Here is a 23,182-nt window from a genome sequence, read left to right on the forward strand (position 1 = left end):
ATTATATGGAAAGCTATTACATACATAAGGTGTAAATATCAACAAAGAATTATGGAAGACTTAACGTTTGGTGTTAATAATAATGATTTGTTATTTTTGTATGGAAAAATCATCAAGAAGTGAGGATAAAGTTCGATTAACCAATCTGGGCCACAACAAGGGTAAATATTTACACAGAAATATATTCAAGGCATTTTTCGGAGAACAAAAATATTACATGCTCAAGTATCACCATTCGAATCAGTACAATAAAGGTAATAGGTAATGTCACTTATTCATATTGAATAACCGTATGACTGAGCACTAAATTATACATGTGATACCTGACAGTGCAAATTAAAAATTGAAAGGGGGGGGGGGGGGGCTAGACTTATCAGAAATTTTGATCGACAAGCAAGTAAAAAAAAAAGGGGGGGGGGGGGGCCGGGATGGTTATGGTTATGTTTAAATTTCCAAACAAGCCCCCCCCCCTCTTCTGTTCCGACGCATATACTCGAAACAACAGTGACTTGCTCCTCGGGATCAAAGAATGTATCCATTTGCAACTCAAAATTGTTAGTTGTAATGAATGTGCTAATAACCTATATATAGAACCGCCGAAGAATTAAAGACAAACAAATTCTTAACGTAAAAATAAAAGATATAAAATTTAGAAATATTTTAGTAAATTTGTTTATGTTGATTTTCATTCTTTTCATGCAATAAGTACATTTTTGCAAAAAATAGTAACAAAATCATCATCCAAATTGAAACGAAATGATGAAACCGTCTATTATTGAAATGCTGTACATTTAGACTCTGGGTATATCTAATACCCATGTATACTATAATTAAAAAGTTCTAGGTGATATCCCCTTAAATATCAATCACTGCTGGGAATACAATACTTCACATCTTTTTCTATGACAATATAATTTCTGACATCACACATTCAAAAACATGACATCTTTGATTCAATTTAGATAATTAGAGATTAACCACCTATTCTGATAGGAAACCGGTATATCACAAAGAGGTAACGAATATACCAAAACGGCTCTTCATACAAACCGTCATACTTATAGACCTTGACTGAATAAAGATGTTCATGTTAAAGGGACTAACTAATTCAACAAAAATACGCGTAATATTCCTTACTGTCTTTTTCTATTGAAAATCAAGGTCGGATTTAATCGATTATTTATTCAAATCACCGAATAAATTTATGGTGCTTATTGAAATCTTGGCTTTTTTTAAAACTGTTGTTTGGGAAAGGTTAAGAGATTTCATTGTCACGCTAAGAAATATAACTCCGAAGTTGATCACAGACCCCCGATTTACCACTCACGACTGGACAAAAAGCCTTTAAAGCTTATTGATTTATTACTAGGTTCCTTTATTGCATTGTTCTTTAGAAAACATTTACGCTTTTAAAAACCAAATGTAAGTGCCAGCGAACTTAGACATTTGTAATTACATCATCAGAGCATTTTTAGAAATCTGAAATAACAACAACAAAAGAAGAAAACAAACCAACCGAAACAAAGTGTATTGGCGGTTTCGTCCTAAAATTCTGATGTACATGTATGTACAAAGATTCAATTGAGTTACTGTTGGTTGATATTCAAAACGAGCACAAGAGTCATCGATAATTTTATTTCCAAATTCTGAATAGCTAATATGCCATCAATACTAACTAAATTAAAGGTAAAAGTTAACAAATATTCAGAATAAAGTCCATTAAATGGTGTTCAATATATAGATGTCAATGAAGTCATATGGTGTATATATTATCAATGTTATATCGTGATGATCACAAGGACGTCACCAACAGAAAGGGGAGGACCTGAACACCAAAACCAAGATCAGACCTAGGACATTGGAATGGGATGACAGTGTATGAGACAGGTAAACCACCACAGGTAACATCTGAGATTAGACAGTTTAATCACCATGTAATAGTAGTGAGTGAAAGTAGATGGACTGGATCTGGAAAGATAAGAGTCATTGCTGGAAAAAACTGTCCTCTACTCTGGGAGGGATGACTATCTACACCATGAAGGAGTAGCCATCATACTCAGAAAAGGTGTGGATCGATGCCTGATGAAATGGAAGCATAAGTAATAGAATGGTGAGTGCAAAACTGAAGGGCAAGCACATCAACATCACACTAATACAATGCTATGCACCAAAGGATGACAGTAGTGATGAGGACAAATACAAATCCTACAGCCAGTTACAAGCGGAGTCGGAAAAGACCCCATGGAGGGACCTCGTTGTCATCATGGGGGAACTTAATGCCCAGGTCGGAAGAGACAACACCGACAATGAAAGAGTTATGGAAAAACATGGAGTTGGGAACAGAAACTTAACGATAATGGTAAGAGACTGGTGGAGTTATGTGGTAAGAGACTGGTGGAGATCTGTGCTATGAATAACCTAGTACATGTAATAGGAGGAACCCTCACACACCGAGATATCCACAAACCTGGAACTATCCAAACGTAAGGGACGGGAACCAGATTGATCACCTTATGATCAATGATATGTGGAGACGCTCTCTATTAGACTTTAATCATCTGGTGACTGCACTCATCAAGATCAAGCTGAAGAAAACTGAGGCAAAGTATAACACTCAAAAGAAATTTGATACCCAGAGATTAAGGGACAACACCATCAAGGCCGCCTTCATCACGGAGTTAAGCACAGGAGAGCCTATCAAGGACAAACATGGTACAGTTCTGAATACAGAGAACGAGCAAGAAGAAAGATTGACCGAACACTTCCATAAAGTACTGAAGCGGCCATCACCTGACGAAACAGCTGTCATACCAGAATCTACCTGGGATCTGGACATCAATACTGACCCCCGACCAAAAATGAAATATTAGATGCAATTAAGACCCTTAAGAATGGGAAGTCAATAAGGTATGTCAATCTTGATGCAGAGCTATTTAAGGCAGACCATGTAGTAGCAGCCACCATCTTCCAACCACGTTTAACAACTATATGGGATGGAGAGATAGTTCCAGACGACTGGTACAAAGGGGTAATTGATAATAAAGATACCAAAGAAATGAACACTGGGAATTACTCTATTGTCAGTGCCAAGTAAGATCATGGATAAGATCATTCGAAAGAATGACAGATAGACAGATGCTGTTGATGCAGTACTGAGGAAGGAGCAGGCAGGGTTCAAGAAGCATCGATGCTGTACTGACCAGATCTTTGCACTCCTTAACATCAAACTGTATGTAAACTTTGTGGACTTCAAAAAGGCAATTGATAGTGTACACCCAGACAGCCTTTGGAACATCCAAAGTCATTATGACATTCCATCTAAGCTGGTTCACCTGATAAAGAGCTTCTATAACAACCTCAGATGCTCAGTAGGACACAACTACATCTTCTTTAATGTTAAAACCGGGGTCAGAGAAGGATGCGTAATGTCTGCATTACAGTTCAAATTAGTCATCAATTGGGTCATGCGAGAAACAACAGAGGGCTATACAAGAGGGATCCGCTGGAGCCCTTTCTCAACTTTAGACGATCTGGACTTTGCAGATGATCTTGCGTTGCTGTACATGTCTCACAAACACCAGCATATTCAAGAGAAGACCAACATGCTCAGGTAGCAAGAGGCAGTTTCGAATAAAGTATAAAGTCAATATTTTTGAAAAATTGAGAGTTGCTGTATACTTAAAGGCTTATGAGTGTTGCTAAAATTCATGAAATGATTTTTAATGATTATCATTAGTTAGAGGGATGTCTGTTGTTGAAATTGATATGCAATATGTAGGCCCCTTATGTTAGGTACATGAGAATCAGAAGTAAAATGCGAAACCTGCGGCTATGACTGTTGTGCTGACTTTACACAGTGAAATTGCAAGTTACAGACGGGAGGTAAAATAACACGAAAAGTAGGTGGATGGGACATTGTAAACTATACGCCGGTAAGTTTCTGACATGTGATAGTGCAACATGCACGCGGTACGGAAGGTCAACCCTCTGCAGGGAATTAGCTGGGGGAGGTCTAAAAAGCTGAAAAATCATGAAAAATTAGCAAAATATTAAAGGGTCAAAATCTCATAAAAACCAGTATGTAGAGAATTTTACAGGTTTTGACTAATAATTTTTTTCAGAAAATGGTGATTGGCCTTAAAAGAGTGAATTAAAGGTATTTGTGCTGAATGGGAACTGAGGAAATTCTAGTTACAGAGTTCCAAAGACATGCATCCCTTGGCTACAATGAATTGTATCAAAAAAACTGTCCCCTGCCACCTTCAAGACTACATGGTATTTCATATTTCTCCTTTAACTGTAATTTTGAGTGGATTTTGTACCATAAGTAATACATTTTGTGAAAATGGTTGATTTTCTTGGCTGTAGATGTCATTACATGATTGATTAGTCAAAATATTCAAGGGGAGTAACTCCCTCTTAAATGTGTAGAATGACCACCACTAGAGTAAATTGGCTAAGAGAGTAGGTATTTCCTATCCTGATGACAATTAATAGGCTTAAGTTAATTACTGAGATAAGAATAAATACTTTAAAACAGTTTTTATCAATTAAATCATTAAATATATGAATTTGCAGCCATTTTGCTGTCTGGTTTTATGAAATAACATTAAGCCACCAGACGTATATCACTCAATTTTTTTAAAACAGCATATTTTTATTTCAAGTGAACTTTACATGTAATCTGACAAATGCAGTTATCAAAGTATACAATATGTCAATAAACTCAAGTTTTTGCTCCTTCCTATCAAAAAATAGTATTTTAGATGTATTTACAGAATTGAAAAAGCCACCCCCTGTTTCCAATGGACTCCATTACCATTACATGTAAGAAATGTAAATGTACATTTGACCTTGAAATAACATCTGCTATGATAATTACCCTTGAAATGAATAAAAAAACACATATTTTTACCATTTTATTGTATATATGCCTCAAAAATGTAGAAAAACATGTAAAATTTGAACATTTTTCATGGAATTCTCATCCATCCCCAGGTACAGACGGGAGGTAAAATAACACGAAAAGTAGGTGGATGGGACATTGTAAACTATACGCCGGTAAGTTTCTGACATGTGATAGTGCAACATGCACGCGGTACGGAAGGTCAACCCTCTGCAGAATTAGCTGGGGGAGGTCTAAAAAGCTGAAAAATCATGAAAAATTAGCAAAATATTAAAGGGTCAAAATCTCATAAAAACCAGTATGTAGAAAATTTTACAGGTTTTGACTAATAATTTTCTTCAGAAAATGGTGATTGGCCTTAAAAAGAGTGAATTAAAGGTATTTGTGCTGAATGGGAACTGAGGAAATTCTAGTTACAGAGTTCCAAAGACATGCATCCCTTGGCTACAATGAATTGTATAAAAAAAAAAACTGTCCCCTGCCACCTCAAGCATACGGACAACATGTTGCCCATTATATAAGTACAAAGAAAAGAAAACAGAGACAATGAGACTGAATATGGAAGCGCCTGTTCTTGTTAAGATTCGAGATGAAGAACTACATTAGGTAGGCATTTTGACCAAAAATCAGATTAGGACCCCAGTAAACGATGGGAGTTTCGTTTATAACACCAGAGGGTGGTACAAAGAAGGACATATACAGCAGACTGGGCAAGGCCAGAAAAGTATTTAGGGACATGAACAATATCTGGAGGTCTATCCAGCACAGCACCAACACTAAGCAGAAACTTTACCAAAGCTGTGTTGTGTCCACACTCCTGTATGGATCAGAATATTGGAGAATTCCAAAGACTAACATTACGATCATTCGACACGACACGCCTGCGTAGAAGATTTCCTGGTCATATGAACTACTAAACAGATGCAACAAAGAGGAACAATGAAAAATGCACAATTACAGAAGCCCAAATTATTTGCCTGAGAATCTTGAAAACAGCAGACTCTGTGGCATGGCTTTAGGCCAAAATCAGCCACATGTCCAAAAGCCTCAGATCCTCCAATTTATTTTGAATAAAGCTCGAATTTGGATACACGCTGGGACATTGCTCACAGCTGAGCAAAGTAATGGTCATTATAGGAGGAGAGGAGCATCAACATCTGCAGTTAGAACTAGACAAAAAAATATAACAGTAATCGAACAAGTGTTTACAAGTATGGCAGCGTTCATTGTAACAATTCGTTGAAAAATTGGGGAGATAATAGGAGTACTTGAAGAAATATTTTGTTGTTGTAAACTTTTTTAGAGGGAAATTCAAAGAACAGGACATTTCTACCATTAATAGCTGTTTACACTACATGTACCGTCCTTTCTCTAATTTAAAAATATATTAAACCTCATTATCAAGACGCGCATGACTGTTTCTTTGGGAAAATATATCAATTTGCTGAGGCAAACCCTAAATATGAATACCCATTAAGATACATGTTGGAATAGATCTAAACAAATATGAACACGTTAGACCGTCAGACGCCTCGAGCACTACAGCCCACGCTGGACCAACGTTTGAATAGAGTATGTGCGCGATGCCGGAACGATACATGTATTCATGAATATACATTTGGACATGGTTCGTCGGGGACTTTAATGTCCTACGTAAAGTTACACATGAACAGTTCCCGATATAAGAACCCGGAACCCCGAAGCATCACTTAGAAATTAAAACAGCAAGGGTATGTACATTTACCAATTATCACTTTTTTTAAATTTTGAATTAGATGTTTGTTCTCATAATATGGTATCAGGATCAGACTTCTTATCATTATTCGCCAGTTCGATCGTTGCAACGATTTTCAAAAAGTGTCCAAGTTTTGCAATACTTGAAAGACAAATACCAAAAATGTTAAAGTGTTTTACAGAATTAAAATGGATTTGCCAAAGTGGCTCATTCTATGGCTCTTTGCGGTGTGCCAGATAACAATACAATTAGGTCTAGGAGCAGCAATTCAAAAACCAAACATCATTTTCATCGCTGTTGACGACATGGGTAAGTGAATAATTACACTATCAAAATATACAACCGTAACTTTTACCTAGTCATATGCAATTATTGTATTGGTGTATAATTTGTCCTTCTTTCAAAGGTAATAATGACATTGGCTACAACAATCCCGAGGTAGACACCCCGAATTTGGATTATCTGGCGAAAAATGGCGTTATATTGGAGTCAAACTACGTGTATCCAGTCTGTAGCCCGTATGTAAACAATCATCATCATCATTATCATCAACGAACACTAAAAAAACAAAATTAAATGTTGGGCTCCTTTTCAAATCATTGCCCTGATTTTCTTCTAGTCTTTCATGTTAAGGAGGTTGGCACCTGAAATACAATAAAGCGCATTTAAGTGGTAAAATTTTTCGTTTGAATGGAATGTTCTTAAATTTGTATCGAATGTCAATTGCTACATAAGTCACGCCCATTTCTTTTAATTTGAAACGAGGAAAATAAGTATTCGTCACAATGTAAACACAAATAAATTTGTTATGAAAGATATTCTTGACTCTTTATTTTGAACAATATCACTGTTTCTGAACATATAGTTAGAAAGAAAAAAATGTGTGTTTATGTGTGTTTTTGTGTATAATGCACGTGTGTGACATGAAATTCCTGCTTGTGCTGTTTAGAAGAGTGGCGGTTCCGAAAGCATTGTGACGAATACTGTTTTCCTCGTTTCAAAAGAAATGGGTGTGTCTTATGTAACAATTGACGTTCGATACAAAGTTTAGAACATTCCATTCGAACGAGAAATTTTGCCACTTCAGTGCGCTTCATTGTACTAGTTATGTCAATCATCCAAATAAAGATGGGGACCTAAGATATTCATTTATTTCATTTGTGACCTATATGTCACATGCCATTTTTGGAAATATGGGGCCCCAAACAGAAATGATATTTTCCCTGAAATTATTGATTAAATCAAGCATGGAAATTGATTATTTGAAGAAATCAAACAAATATTTATAGTTTGAAGTATCATTATGATGTTACGTTATGATTACAATACAGTATGAAATTGAACACATGTAGTGACTATAAAAGTAATATCCAAGTCAAAGTTTAAAAAACCCTTGCTTTACTGATGACTTCAAATGCCAGTACGTATAGTGAATACAACAGCAAATGTAAAAAATATTACAAAAATTTGGAGTAATCAAATTATTAGGCAAATAAAAAAAATAATAGTAATGTCACCTATCCAAAACTTTGCATACGAATAAAAATACATTTAATGTCTCATATAAAAGTTAAAAAAGTAGGGATCACATCTCAAATGAGTTATGACATGAAATAAGCTAATTTTAGGCAAAAATTGGAGTTAATTTTTCTTGACGTCTATGATATATAAGCTAAATATGCCAAAATATATCGATAGAAATATCATCATATTTTTCAAAAATGTTTTTCAGAACAACATGAATATATTATAATACACAAACTATCTGGAAGTTTGGTCTGCGCGGAAAAGTCGGAGTCTAAAATAACAGTATGCTTAAAAAATTTTGAGTTATGAACATTGTTCATTTTCTTCTTGAAAACTTATGCCACACACAAAATATAGTCTCTTACTAAACTCTGTAAATGTATAATTTTCTTTTAACAATTTTATTCAGTATGGTTTATTTGGCATTGTAAAATATAAATATACAAATAAAATTAATATATGATGCAAATTTTTTAGATAAGATGTGACATAGAATAGTTACCCCAAAAGAGATGAGCGTATGTTGATTTTTAAAATACATGTACATAATTGTATATACATTCTATGAATTCATATGGTTTCTCTTAACAAGGTCCAGAGCTGCATTCATGACAGGAAGATACGCACATAAAATTGGATTTCAGGTGAGTAGAAATATTTAAGTAGGTGATCTTGCAATCATGATGCCGTAACCATTTCTAAGTATACAAAAGGGGTTTTATAGTACTTTTGTAAACGTAAACTACAATAAGAAAGCTCATACACTATAGTAATTTGATAAATCGGCCTCACTGAAAAAAACCCAACCATTACATACTAGTTAGTGGCTAGAATTTGTTATTTAAACTAAACCCCTTTAACAGGATAAAATTTATTTACCGTGCCCGAATAAACACAGATCCATGCCACCTATAAAATTATTTTTGCTATTATAAAATAAAAGCTTTTGAATAAATGCTAAGTTATTACTGTAATTGATCGTCTCGTGCAATTTAATAGCAAATAAAAGTCTAAATGTCATTCATATAAACTTTAAAGTTAACACATATTACAATAAACTAGATTTTAAGAGGAAATTTAAATGTTTTTATTTTGATATTTGTAATTTGTTTTATGTGTAATAAAAATATGTTTTAAAAACACCGCATGTTTTTTTGTCATAGTACGTATGCTGTGCCCATACCGTTTTGTTTTTACAGTATGTCCATGATTATTTGTTATACTACCGGTGACTGGTTTTGTCCATTCTTACGCGTGTTTCATTGACACTTGATTATTCTATAATTTCTTTGACCTATTATACAGAGTAATAACTGCAACTGCAGTAATGTATATCTTTGTCTTTTTATTTATTAAAAAATCACAGACAAGTACTGTTTTCTTGCCCCCCCTTTTTTTTATACTTTTTTCTATGACCTTTATTATTATTACCATTTCCTGGAATATTTTTATACAGTAAGCATGATCTTAGCTTCATTACAATGTCACTGACCCTTTTGGTAATGCTTTGTCTTTTAACCTTAAAATCACACCATGTCATTGACCTTTGTTTGCAAACTGTGACCTTGACATTTAGCGCGGTCCTGTGGAGCACAAACAGCCCGCATATATTGAAAGCAACTACAAAACGGTAGCAGAGAAACTGACCACGAATTATGGCTACGCAGCTCACATGATTGGCAAGTAAGTAAAACAAGTCTACGTTCTCACCCATTTCTTATCGACGGCATTGTTCGTTTTCCTTCGTTTCCACGAATCTTTATCTAAAATGCTGCTTGTACGAATAATTTGACGCAGTGAACTGTCCGTTGAGCGCTAGATTGGCCGGTGGGACGCCTAGCATGTTCGGGTTTGGGCCGCTTTCTAACCATGGCAAGCCCTACCCTATCCATTAAAAGACATACAATCATGCAAACAAAGATCAAATTCTAAAGCCTTATTGTTACATTTGTAGATTATATTAAATGTTTAAAAGCAAATATACACAAAAACAATAAAAATTCGACTTCATTGTGTTTCTTGTCGTGCTTCAGATGGCATTTGGGATACTGTAAGGACGCCGTGACTCCGACGAACCGAGGGTTCGACTCCTTTTACGGATTCTATGGCGGTCAAGAAAATTACTACACATACACTTCTGGTTCGTTTTAATTATAACGCCCTCTATATTTTTTTTTAACCAAATTTAGATTTGATTTCGTTTGTGCAAATATTGCCTTTTTTCTTTGCGTTCTTGTTTTTATCTCCTATCCCCAGTGAAAGATTTCTCATTTTGCTCTCTAGCTTGAATCATCCATCTTTAGATTTTGTTTAATGTACCAACTGATAAGATATAAATTTTGGTACATTTAGTTATAGGTATATATGAATTTTATTCAGTAGCGATAACATCTGAGAGTAATTTTCCGACATTTTATTGTGATTGTATTTTCTACTAGCGAGATATAAGGACTTCAGGGACAATCTTACGGCAGTAACTCCTCAGAACCCTAACTATCCCAGGGAAGATGTGGATGGCTACTCAACAGTGAGTGTTTTTGACTGTATAAACATCCAAATGGTTTATAATATACATGTATGCATGTATAGGTGTGTTAAATTGTAGAGTAAGTTTTAAAAGAAAAACAAAATATATCTTACTGATATCCAAATTTTGCAGTGATCAAAAAAAGTAAAGGGTAGTGGTACTCGGTGTTATAACAATTCCTACGATTTGATTCCAGTTCGAGTACAAGAAGCGGGCCATCGAGATAGTAGGGAACCACGACAAATCGGTGCCATTGTTTCTATACTTAGCTTTCCAAGCGCCCCACTCACCTCTACAGGTAGGAGTACTGACACTGCATGTACATGTGTAGTTATTATTCTCGGCAGTATATAAATTCATTATTATGTAATATAATCTGTATCTTATAACAAGTTTCATTCTTGCCAAAAAAAATTTATAGTTCAGCATAAAAAAAACATTTTTCATATATATCTTTTTAAAAAAATTACATTTTTTCGGTCGATTTATAATGACTTTTGTACAAACTATAATTATCAAACGTCTAGCACAGAGTTAGACATTTTAAAGTGAAGCAATAATAGTTCAGTGCATCTATTTAGCTACTTAATAAGCATAAGTAGAGTCCCCATTTTACTGTAACTCTGAAGGCACCCCAAGAACTGAAGGACAAGTATCCTGGGGACTGGACCTACACCGACTTGGACGGATCTACTAAAACCACGAGCCGAGCCACATTCTACGGTCAGTGCAATATGACAGCCATGGATACATTGTACCTATATTAAGCTATTCAGCATAACTGTTTTCTTTTTTATGCTTGATCCTATTGCGTCTTTGTTCTTTTCCACTGTATTGCAGGAATTAAGAATAAAAATAATTTGATTATTGAGCTTTTTACAACATGCAGAAAACAAAAATAATCACTAACCATATCGACCCGTCAGTAAGGTTAATATATGGAAACGAGTTCTATATCACTAACCATGATTGAAACTGTAGGTAAATATATGTGGAAACGAGCACAAAAGAATTCATGGCGAGTTTATGAAAGTAAACGTCTTTCAATTGCAGCTATGGTTACTGCAGTAGACCAGGCCGTTGGCGAAGTTTACACAGAGATGGAAACACAGGGACTCTTGGACAATGCCATCATCGTGTTTACTTCTGATGTATACATATAAGCCATACGCATGGTTGAAATTGGTGGTGGTGGTGGGGGGGGGGGGGTACAGAAACAATATAAAATAAAAACCAGTGATAATATAAAAAGTATTTACAGAACGGTGTTAAAATTGTAAACCGGCGTTAAATTCATTTGTATAGCGAAAACTATAACCCATACTGCCAATGAAGACCTACACATAACATACTAATTATTTTAAATTTCAAAATAATTCGAGAACTGATTTTTCTTGGGTTTAGAATGGTGGCCAGCCGAGTCAAGGAGGATTTAACAATCCCTACAGGGGCGCTAAGGGAACCTTCTACGAAGGAGGGGTCCGAGTGCCCGGATTTGTCTACAGCAAGAATCTGCTGACACAATCAGGCTACAGACACCAAGGGTAATTTCAATATAATTAAAAAGATTAGACACTGTCATTTAAAACAGATCTAAGTACAGGGTGTTTCACAATAAATACGATACACAATACAAGGGTAAATTAAGCATCCATGTTTAAAACGCTGTAACGGTAAAAGTGTCATTTCGCAGAAAAAAACTTTTTAAAAAATTATGAAAATTGATGTAAAATTGCAAATATTTATTTAGCCTTATCTTTTTATTTAATCATTCAGACTGCTGCATGCTAGTGACTGGTTGCCTACGTTTATCAGTCTAGCTGGAGGAAGCGCAGGTATTGTGCAGTTTGAAGCCTTGTTTAGCTTTACATTTGTACACACTTTGTTAGAGCGGTGTCAATCTGTCTCCGTTGAGATTTTAGAAGTATGCTCAGAATTTTTTAGAAATTAAATAACGATACTTTTAACATTATACAGGGTTGTATTATTGGTTCTATTTGCTACTTATAGTACAACTGTAGTTAATCACTGCAAGATGTTTTGAAAGCCTATTTACTTGGACAAATTTATTTTCATGTTTTTTTTTTAAATTTATCAAAACTTGATTGAACGGTACTTTAAACGATATTTGTTTATTAGTTTGAAGTTCAATTGTTTCAAAATTTAAAATGCAATTTAGCATTGCATTGCATCGCCATAGTTCCCCCTCATTCATTCACCTGCACACTGGTAAAAATAAAAAAACACAGCAATGATTACCATGATTAACACCTTGTGTTGTTTTTCTTTCCAGATTTGACAACGGACATTGATTTGACGAGTATTGACGGTGTGGACCAAACTCAAATGTTGCTGAACAACGGAGAGTCTGCCAGATCTAAATTAATTCTGAATATATATGATCTAGAACGCCCCTCAACCATATATGGAATCGTGTAAGAAAAGTTTATCATTCCTTTAATCAATCTTATAACGATTTCCATTTATTATCGTGATCCTCAATAAATTATTAGCTATAATCGAAGTGGACACTTGCAGACCAATATTTGACAGTAACTTCCATCTGATGTATATACAAAATCACATGCATGAGAAAGGACATGATACACTGCACATGTATTGAACGAATACATGACATGTACTTTAAAGAGACTGAAGTTTTTCCTCAAAAAGTCATTCAATAGTCAAGTAAAGCAATGCCAAAATTGTGTATTATATCGACTTTGCAGAAAACAATATGGACCAGAAGTTTGGAAATACGTTCAGGGAGACATTGGCAGACGAGGAATAGTGTACACTGCATCCAAGTCTAGCAGGAAGAGATCCAACATACAGAGACTCGGGCGGGCCGAAGAGAGGACCCAGAGGACCATAAACAGAAAAAGGACCCAGAAGGCCTTAACTAGGGAACATACCCAGAGGGCCATCAATGACAAGTATCTCTTCGCTATTTCTGGTACGTAGATATCGAAATACAGACCATCTTTAATTTCCCAGTTGAAAGGAATATAATTTTTATGAAAGATGATGAGTAATTTTTTTTAAAAAGACGAGCTTCGTAGAAGGGATTTAAAATAGAATTTCTTTAGTTATTCAACTCGCCAATGAGAGACCGAAACTCTTTTTTTTTTACAATGATTATGTTATGAAAACCTGATCCCGTTTTTTAGGCAAATGTAAATTGAAATTATCATTCATACAATAGGACTGGTTTCCATCACAAAAGTGAGATAAACCCAAATATTTATAAAATCGAGTTTACCCAAGGTGGGTTTCGACGGTTACCACTCAGCTGTTTCGGTAGTTTTTATTATATGAGCCAAATAACGTAAGACATTAATGGTATTTTTATACAGTTTATATCTTACTTTTGTGATAAAATTTTTAACTAAAAAGTTCAGCCTTGTCAATATTCGTTAAAAATGAAGAACTTGATACATGATTGGCCAAAAGTAATCTTACATCCAGACAACTCCAACCCATATAAGGCAACTACTTGGAAATGAAACGCAAAACAGGGGAAAAACATCTACATCGAAGGGGGTACATACCCCCTCCCTCACCCCAACCTAGTCAACATGAGCCAAAACGGATATAGAAGTGGAGAAATTTAGAAAAAAACACAGCATACCTACGTTTCGAAGTATTACGTCTGAATTAAACTTTGAAATCAAGAATGTTGAAGTGTTTTGACAGCAGCATAAATCCAGAAATGCAACCGATTTTCACAAGCCAGAGGTCTTTAAACAGGCCATTAATTATCATGCAATCGCTTCACGAGGTCTAAAGATAAGTACCGTCTTAAAAAAAATTTACACTGCAAATTTGCAAATCCCTTTTGAAATCGTATTTTTCTGCTTCACCTGAATGCAAAATAGATCAAGGAGACCTCCATCAGGATTTCAAAAGAATACAAATAATAAGAATAAAAAATCTTGCTGTTAATTATCCACTATTCTATGACATTACTAGCATAAAATACTATAATTTTTTTGCCTAAGTGAATCGCCGGCTCTTGGCATGACCTACACCAAATCCTTAAATATCCTTATTTCTCGACATCTTATAAATAAAATGTTATCAACTATCATATCAAGCTAAGAGTTGTTTTTTCTTAAAAATAGAAGTATATCATCATGAGAAAAGGGTATGTAGGAATTTTAAGTAATTGTATTTCAAAAGGATATTTCATAATTTCCTGAAAATGCCTTTTAATTTCCCGAATATTACTATTATTCTTTAAATCAAAAGAAAAAATGCATGTTACAATTTTATCACAATCATACTGATATGCATGTTCCATAAATAAGTCATTCTTACTGAAATACTATAATACCAAAAAAAAATGCAATCGGTCTGAAATTTTCATTGATACATGTAAAAGCACTTTTTGATCATATACATCATATAATATAGTTGTTTCATCATATAGTCTTGCTCAAAACTTCAAAATTAACGTTTATTTTTAATGATCCTGTCTTTTAGTTGATGCTTCCGAGACCTATAACTTGTATGGAGACTCCGCATCGGAAATCCAGGCCATCCAGGCAGACTTGGAAGCCGAGATAGAGGCAGAGAAGTTAGTAGCTGTCCCTCCAATGAATCCGTACGACTGTAGCAACCCCAACAACCTGCTGGACGGCTTCTGGTCGGCGGGGCCCGGGGAGGGGTGGTGCGGCTGTAGCCCATAGATCAAGATTTGATTGAAGATAATTATAATCAACGAAATGCACTTTGTATTGTTAATAAATATCAAGTAAATCTGAATGTAAGGCAGCATGCTGTTGGTGTTGTTAATCACGGTGAAGCAAATTCAAAGTATTTTACCGGTATCCTGTTAACGTCAGAAAGAATATGAGTTTATAAAAAATTTATAAATGCAACAGAGAGGCCAATTGTTTAAAATAATGGCGCATGTTGTAAAGAGTTTACAATATTAAAATATTGATACCCGTTTAATATGATGCAGAAAAAAACTATTCGATTAAATGTATGATAAATCAAAGCTTTGACAGATTTTGATTGACTAAAATTCCACAATCTCCATAAAAACGAATTTTTGTAACTGATATCCTTTCACCAAGTACCCGTGGGTTACACCTATGTCAAAAAAGTGTGGGAAAAGAGGAAGTGAAGTTTTCAGCTTGATGTGGGAATGGCGGATATTTGCACCCTGTTTTAATCGCAGGGACTCTCGTGGGTTATAGTTCGTGGGTGTCATCTAGCGTATTGATTTTCTTGTCAAAACGATCCCCAAGCTGTAATTAATGAAGATTATTGTTTGTTTTATAAAAAGACAAATGAAGACATAGTTGATGTTTTTTATCTCATAATCCTCAGAGACGATTATCAAAGCATGGTTATTACATTTTAACACCATTCACTACGCAACTACTGTATAAGCCTTTAAAAAGATCTAGATTTTTAAAGAACATCAGAATAGACACCCCTATAATAAAGCATTAACATTCTAATATTTTTAAGATTACGCTGGGTAAGATTTCAACCCATCACGTTTTCAAACTATGTACGTGATTTATGCTAAGCAAGTCTTTAGCAATATAAACCATATATCAGTGTTTTAGTATTTCTTTTTCCAAGAATTTTCGTCATAAGGTAAAAACATAATCAAAAACATGATATTAACATGATATCAATATACGTTTAAATTGTGATCATGGACCATTAATGGGAACACAGAGAAAATTCACAGCTCTTCGTGTTCAGTAGCAAAAGTTTAATTAAAAACGATTTTCTTAAACTGATAAGGTTTGCGTAAACAAAAACAATTAAAGCGTTAAGTTGATTCTTATCCTAATTTCAATTCATAAAAAAGTTCTGGTTAGCTTAATTAAAATGTTCTACGACCTTATATGGACCTTACGTTACGATGCAGCGATCCACTTTAAAAGTCAAAAAATGAAAACAATGCTTTCTTACGCGATAAAGATTAAAAGATATCAAAACAAACATTAACATCTCGCCCTTTCCTTCATGCGGACCTCGAGTGTCCCTTCACTGTGAGTTCAGAGTTTGTCTGAATAGGAATATACATGTATCAATCATCTATTGAACTGTTACTCATTGGAGCCAAGTGTTTTTGGGGGATATTGTTGCGTTTTAAAACTACATAAAAATTCTTTTGATATAGAATTGTTAGTAATCAAATTTGCTTTTGAATTTTGATTTTTGTCACTGAAATCAGAATCACGACAAATATTATATACATGTAGAATAAAGAGATGAAACACAAGCTGTTTCTGCTCTCTCGCAATAGACACCCAATTTTAGGTTGCTTAAAACGTTGAAATCAGAATAATGTTGTGCGTGTTGTCCCGTCTAAATCCAAAAATCACCTAGCTATAGAGTGAGGAATTGTAGGGAACGATGGTTTGTAAGAAATCACCCCCAGTGACAATTAAATCATTATCATTCCAAATGTTACCAAGGACTACAGGTTTGTCGGCGTCATCCTAGTTCTCTCATGCTAATAAATGCATCAGTTCAGAAAAAGCGCAATGGCAACGCAATTTTTTATTTAATTAAAACGCATAATAAACGAAGCTCATACATTATTTGACTGTAAATCAAACAAAAATTATTTATTATTCTGCATTCAACTGCAGCTTATTTCTCACAGCCAAAGTTGTGAAATCCTAAATACCCTAGCAACGATATCAAATTCCGCCTTTTTACATTTAAAACCGGGATGAAGTGTTTTAAAGATAAACTATATTTTAAGAGGTGTGGGCTTGTACAACTATCATTAAGACGTGATAGGAACACCATTTTCTGAAAATCGTAACCTTAGTATCCGCTATGACAATTGTAGACGCATCGCCCCTTTATCTAAAGATATCTTTGACAACCCAGTTTTCCAATAATGCAGCAACGTAACCAAATCTAGTGATTAGCCCATAATTTATAAAAACAAACGTTACCAAAATCAACATAGCCTTGGTCCAATATAATTTCTTCATTGATGTTGACATGGTTACAACTGGTTTTATCTTAATCTCCTTGATGACGACACCACGTATCGAATCATCGAACCAGAGGTTTGAGCAGAAGCAAGAGCGTGTGCATTGCAACCAAACACCGGCTATTGACATTGAATTATAATTTATAAGGTTTGTAAGTTTTCTGTTCTAAGTAACTTTCTCTTCAATAAATCAAAGATTTATGATGCATGATTTTAACGTTTTTCTATTTAAATGTATCATCAAAAAAATTAATTTTTTCTACACAGAACAAACCGACAAGATGCGTGTCCAAGGGGCGTCGGATCTGATAGCTACAGCTTTGGTGATGTCCGTTTTTACTTTAATACTAATGACTGGTTCTAAAGTGGATGCAAGTACAAGTAAGAATGTGATTATGTATTACAGTAGGTGTAACTTTATATGTTAAACTTACTTTTGTTATCATTAATATAAATTACAATTCTTTTGCAATAATACGATTGTAGCTGTAAACATTCTTTTTCTCAGTTGTCTTTTAATGCTAATTATAATAAAAACCTTGTAAAATTCAAATTCAAAAATAAATACATTGTATGAATATAAAAGTGATTTTTTTTTAAATTACTAAAAGGACATTTAAATTTTTTTTTTATTGATTAGTAATAAAATTACGCGTAACGCTTAAGTAAAAATTTGTAGATTACAACAGTTAAACTCAAAACGTAAAAGAGCAACTTTATCTGAATTATGCGTACACGTTAACCAAAGTTGTTGAATTGAGCATTGTTTACAAAAATTAGCATCTTGTTACAGTATTAATAAATCTAAAGATTATGACGAAAAGCAGCACATTACTGCATTAATAACTGCCATATTGACACATGAAAAAAGCAATCGTTAGATTCTTTTCAATATGATAACCAAAAAAAAAAAAAAATAAAGATGAAGGTGCATGAGGATTTTTTTAATTCTCAATTTAATGACATTTAGCGATATTGACTCTTTTGGAAGCGTGTATATACAGAATGGAGTCTGTATGATCGTTAGCTTAGATTATAGGATTCCAGGCCTGTTTCCTTATTTGCTCACCTGAGTTCAATAGTTCGGGTGCGCCTTCTTCGATTAAGTCGATTACCATTTGATCTTTGTTAAAAATTGATGCAAACAAGAAGAAATTAAGTATTTTTAGCCGACAACTGGGGTTGCCCAGAAATTCCAATTACATACAGTGTAACTATAGTCTTGTTTCAGCTTAATTTTGGAGACATTTATAGTTCTAGTAGGAATGTTTATCATTTAGGAAAATTTCACAATTCATTTCAAGTCTTTTTTTATAAGTTTATTTCGTTACATGACAATGTAGAGTGGAGAAAGTCAACTTATTTTGCCTATTGATCGGTCATGTCTTGCAGTTGAAAAAAAAAGCAAAATTCTAGATGTAAACTATTACATGCATTTTTATTTGCTTTTTCAAAAAAACTAATCCCTAAAAATGCCCTTCTCTTTATATGGTTTTTAATACAGTGCTTCAAATTAGTCAAAAATGTTTTCTTTCAATCATTTAGCCTCAGCTACTACTGCAACGACTACGACAACTGTACCAGGTAAGGAATTGTGATTCTTTTTTATCTTTTAAAAATCAAACCTTTTATCGCATCGTTCAAATCTATCAACAGAAAGCAACAATTAAAATCTAAATGTATATTTCATTACTGTTCTATTTTAGTAAAATGCTATAAATTAGTCTAAATACTTTTACTCTCATTTTTAATACCAAGGTTCTTCTCAGGCAGCAAATGTAGCTGGTAAGGAATAGTGTCTATTCAAAATTAATGAGTATTATTAATACCGCTTTGGTTGGATTTTTCCTATATAGCGTCACGATCATTTCTGTCAGCTACGTCATGCATAAATTATACACACCGCCGTTGTGAAAACTTTGTGATTGGTCAACTCCTTTTCTTAGACGCTTATGCAATGCCAGAGCTGAAGGATTTCTCAGAACAGTTCATTTTCCCCCAATATGGAGTCATGTTTAAATTCTGTGCAAAACTCTCTCTCTCTCTCTCTCTCTCTCTCTCTCTCTCTCTTTCTGTAAACGGGCGTTAAACCATAGCCTCAAGCTACGGTCCAGAGTACGGCGTTATAGAAAATATAATATTTAAAAGTTGCATGTTCGAAGCGTTCATTTCATGTAAATACCGTAAATGTATAATGCACATGTATTACCTACTAACTTGCCAGGTTTGTTTACATACATAAGAAATACAGCTCTTGATCCGCTTTCCAAGAACGGTTAAATTTTGTTTAATAGGAGAAAGTTTGGGGCGAGTAAAGCTACAATTATTAACAGCATTAAACTAAATGAAGAATTATTTAAATGGATTATTTGCACAAAATGTGATATGGTATGATGTAAATCTTTTCAAAAATACATGTAGCGTTATTTTTATGCTCGGTAAATTGCCGTAAAGTTTTTTTGCACATTTATGTATTGTATGCACTGTAGCTTTATATTTAATAATCCAAAATTTCTACATAGAGCTACAGCTATATATGTATGTACCGTTTCTTTGTATGTTTTATCACAAGTGTACACTGTCCAAAAATAGCCCAATTTCGACAGTCAAGAGTACCCATGTGAATTTTTCATTCTCTGATATGTTGTTCTGTCCGTGCATAATTTAATATGAGTTAACCAGCAACCAATCAGCGGTAAACTGAATCCACCAATAAAAAAAATTGTGGTTAAGGTGCGGGTATTGTTTATGTATGACGTAGTTAATAGAATTGAACGCGACGCGATCGGAAAAGTCCAACCAAATCGATTTTAGTAATAAATATACATGTATAATACTTTAATTTGAATAATTTTTGTATCACACTTTTTTTCAATTTATAGATACTTTGCTCTAGTAAACTGTAAATATTTAAGCATTGAATCATTATTTTTTGGAAGATGTGGTCTCATAATTTTTATGCACACACCGCTGCAGTTATAAGACCACGTCTTTTAAAAAATAATGATTCAATGCTTTTAATTACGTTTTCTCATCTTTATTCCGTTCCGCATTTATGAATTATTTTTCAAAATATTTCCCTTATTCTACGAGTAATGCGCAATTAACGGAAGAGCCGTTGGAACAGAGAATTATGCTGAGAAAAATAGTGCACAACGCTATAAATTTTAATAACACAATTATATTTTTTATTCCGTTTTTGGTTTTATAATAAGTTGATAAATTTAATTCATTTAACTGCTAAGAATTATTTACATCAATGAAATGTTTATGAGCGTAAGTATAATATCAGGTCGTGATCTGGCTTGAAGTCGCGAGGAGAGTCAGTCATGTTCTTCGAGAAATACTAAAGGAAGACTGTATTCATACGCACCAGATTTGGTGATTGGGTCTTCTGTGTTATGTGTAAATATCACTAAATCAATCAGTGCAATTTTATAGGGGGAAAGAAATAACGTCATATCAATACGAAGTACATAATTATGAAATTGATTAAATAATTCTTTGTCATAAATGTACGGATCTTCAAATTAATCCTAACATCTGTAAATCAAATTTAATTCAAATCAAACTTTTCATCACTGTCTTCAAATCAATTGCTCCAGCGCATTCTGTTATTGCAATAAAAATGTCAATTTCATCACATAGTTCTATTTATATGATTACGTTTCTACAATTAAGTCATATATGCTTTCCTCTCATCTATTTAGACGCCACTACGACGACTGCAATGACACCCTCAGTATCTGGTAAAAAATAAGTTGTAGAAATTCGAACGAGTACTATAATTCAAATTCAACTTTTTATCACTGCGTTTTAATTAATTGATATATATTGATACATGTACGTTGCTCCAGAGCATTGATCATTTTCTATTATTAAGATGTAATGATAACATAGTTCTGTATTGTATGAGTACAGTGCTACAATTAAATCTAAAATGGTTTTCTTTCATACTTTTAGCCTCAGCTTTGACAACGGCTTCAACGACAGCTTCTGCACAAACGTCTGGTAAAGAAATTTTCAATCATTCGAAATTCAATTCTTGTATTTGAATCAAACGTTTTAAAACATAATAACAATTCACTAGTACAATGCATTTATACTGTAATACATGTATTAATACAAATATACAAGTATGCTTCATTACATAATTCTGTACACAATCATCTCTTATTAGGGTCGGATAACTCTAACACAAATGATCCGAATAACTCAAACTCTGGTTCCTCCGGTGAGTCAGGTATTAATTACGCTTATAAAATTACTAAGAATCATAAAAAGCACACAATAATACGTATTTACCAGTACAGAGAGATGTTACTATTATAACTATTAAAAGAAAGTCTGTTATATCTTTATTTAGCATCACTAACACCTGTGACTAGCCCGTCATCAAATCCTTCAGCCAATACTAGCAGTACCACAAATAAACAAAATGGTGCGGCGGATTTGTCACCATCAAGCTATAACCTTTGTGTTTACGTGTCTTTGTCTATCATGTTCTACTTCTGGAGATAATCAAGAATGCAACAATAGCATGGCTTGAAAAACAACACCTTATGACGCTGAATCTTGCAGCTGAATGGGTGGTTTTGTGTGACTGATTCTTCGATTTATACTACTTTTAATTAGATATTTATTTTCCTTCAAACTGTGATATTTTGAGTAGTCAAATTGAAAATGATTGTGCTCTTGTAAATTAATGTAATGTTATTTACATGTAAATGTTTTTGTGATTTTATTTTTTTCGTTTACAATATGAGTTGTATTTTTTAGAATTTTATTTTGCTGCAAAAACCTGCTAGTATGATATTTCTACATGTAACTTAAAACATTTTATGATAAATAAGATTTGAAAAAATCATTTATTTTTCTTAGGAAAAAGATTTCACTTATAAGAGATATATAGCAGATCAATTTTTGTACAGGATGACAATAATTCAATTTTGCTCCAATTAAGGCTTCTGAATGGCTTTTCCCACAAAAACAGAGCTAACAGAAATTTAAAAACCATGATAATTTCTGTCATTTTAGTAGAAAATAACATTTTCTTTAAAAAAATTTCAACGTAAAAATTGCAGTTCATATTGCTTTAAAAGATAACAAAAAGTAGATTCCCAAACAATAAAAATGTGACACTTAAATAGAATATGATTTCAGTTTCTGATTGTATATAATGTATATGTATTAATAAAAGTGTAATGTGTTTTTTTTTTTATGAAAGAAGTCTTTCGTGAAGTATATTTGATAAATTAAATTTTTAATAAATATTGAACGCATGACTTGTTTTTTTTTCAGCGGTTGCATTGTTCATTAATATTAGTTTTACTTTAGTTTCACTGACTTATGGAAACGAATGTTTTATTATATTCGAAATCGGATCTGTTTCCCGAAACCGGGAGCTAAGACTAACCAATTTATTTGAGGGTCAACCAAAACAACAACTGTTATCAGGCACGTAGCATCAGGGGGGGGGGGGGGGGGGGGGGGGGGGGGCAGGGG

The 23,182-nt window shown here is 33.8% G+C and overlaps 2 protein-coding genes across 6 annotated transcripts; both read left to right on the plus strand.

Annotated features, from left to right (window-relative positions):
* Nucleotides 1-6,504: 6,504 nt before the first annotated feature.
* On the plus strand, nucleotides 6,505-15,472 carry LOC128157400 (arylsulfatase B-like). Its single transcript, XM_052819918.1, has 15 exons — nucleotides 6,505-6,636; nucleotides 6,823-6,950; nucleotides 7,048-7,159; nucleotides 8,761-8,812; nucleotides 9,745-9,851; nucleotides 10,202-10,308; nucleotides 10,607-10,695; nucleotides 10,892-10,993; nucleotides 11,325-11,418; nucleotides 11,749-11,846; nucleotides 12,100-12,239; nucleotides 12,472-12,530; nucleotides 12,989-13,130; nucleotides 13,425-13,651; nucleotides 15,181-15,472. Exons 2-15 carry the CDS (start codon nucleotides 6,830-6,832, stop codon nucleotides 15,384-15,386), a joined length of 1,656 nt encoding a protein of 551 aa, XP_052675878.1. The 5' UTR covers nucleotides 6,505-6,636; nucleotides 6,823-6,829; the 3' UTR covers nucleotides 15,387-15,472.
* A 2,094-nt stretch (nucleotides 15,473-17,566) lies between these two features.
* On the plus strand, nucleotides 17,567-22,959 carry LOC128157374 (uncharacterized). 5 transcript variants are annotated; one of them, XM_052819888.1, is made up of 8 exons: nucleotides 17,567-17,825; nucleotides 17,945-18,058; nucleotides 19,223-19,261; nucleotides 19,436-19,462; nucleotides 21,388-21,426; nucleotides 21,641-21,688; nucleotides 21,858-21,920; nucleotides 22,044-22,959. In XM_052819888.1, the coding sequence occupies exons 2-8, from the start codon at nucleotides 17,959-17,961 to the stop codon at nucleotides 22,196-22,198; spliced, it is 471 nt and encodes a 156-aa protein (XP_052675848.1). In that variant the 5' UTR covers nucleotides 17,567-17,825; nucleotides 17,945-17,958; the 3' UTR covers nucleotides 22,199-22,959. The 5 variants fall into 5 exon arrangements, with proteins under 5 accessions (XP_052675848.1, XP_052675851.1, XP_052675850.1 ...); XM_052819889.1 differs by having other exon boundaries at nucleotides 17,572-17,825; nucleotides 21,858-21,911; XM_052819891.1 differs by lacking the exon at nucleotides 21,388-21,426.
* Nucleotides 22,960-23,182: the final 223 nt, after the last annotated feature.

The sequence above is a fragment of the Crassostrea angulata genome, chromosome 7, assembly GCF_025612915.1.
Source record: "Crassostrea angulata isolate pt1a10 chromosome 7, ASM2561291v2, whole genome shotgun sequence".
NCBI lineage: Eukaryota > Metazoa > Mollusca > Bivalvia > Ostreida > Ostreidae > Magallana > Magallana angulata.

Coding starts and splice junctions, on each gene's coding strand:
- LOC128157400 (XM_052819918.1), top strand. CDS start 6,830: ATGGATTTGCCAAAGTGGCTCATTCTATGGCTCTTTGCGGTGTGCCAG. Junction 8,813..9,744: donor CACATAAAATTGGATTTCAG/GTGAGTAGAAAT, acceptor CTTGACATTTAG/CGCGGTCCTGTGGAGCACAA. Junction 13,131..13,424: donor TCAACCATATATGGAATCGT/GTAAGAAAAGTT, acceptor TCGACTTTGCAG/AAAACAATATGGACCAGAAG.
- LOC128157374 (XM_052819888.1), top strand. CDS start 17,959: ATGCGTGTCCAAGGGGCGTCGGATCTGATAGCTACAGCTTTGGTGATG. Junction 19,262..19,435: donor GACTACGACAACTGTACCAG/GTAAGGAATTGT, acceptor TTTAATACCAAG/GTTCTTCTCAGGCAGCAAAT. Junction 21,921..22,043: donor TGGTTCCTCCGGTGAGTCAG/GTATTAATTACG, acceptor ATCTTTATTTAG/CATCACTAACACCTGTGACT.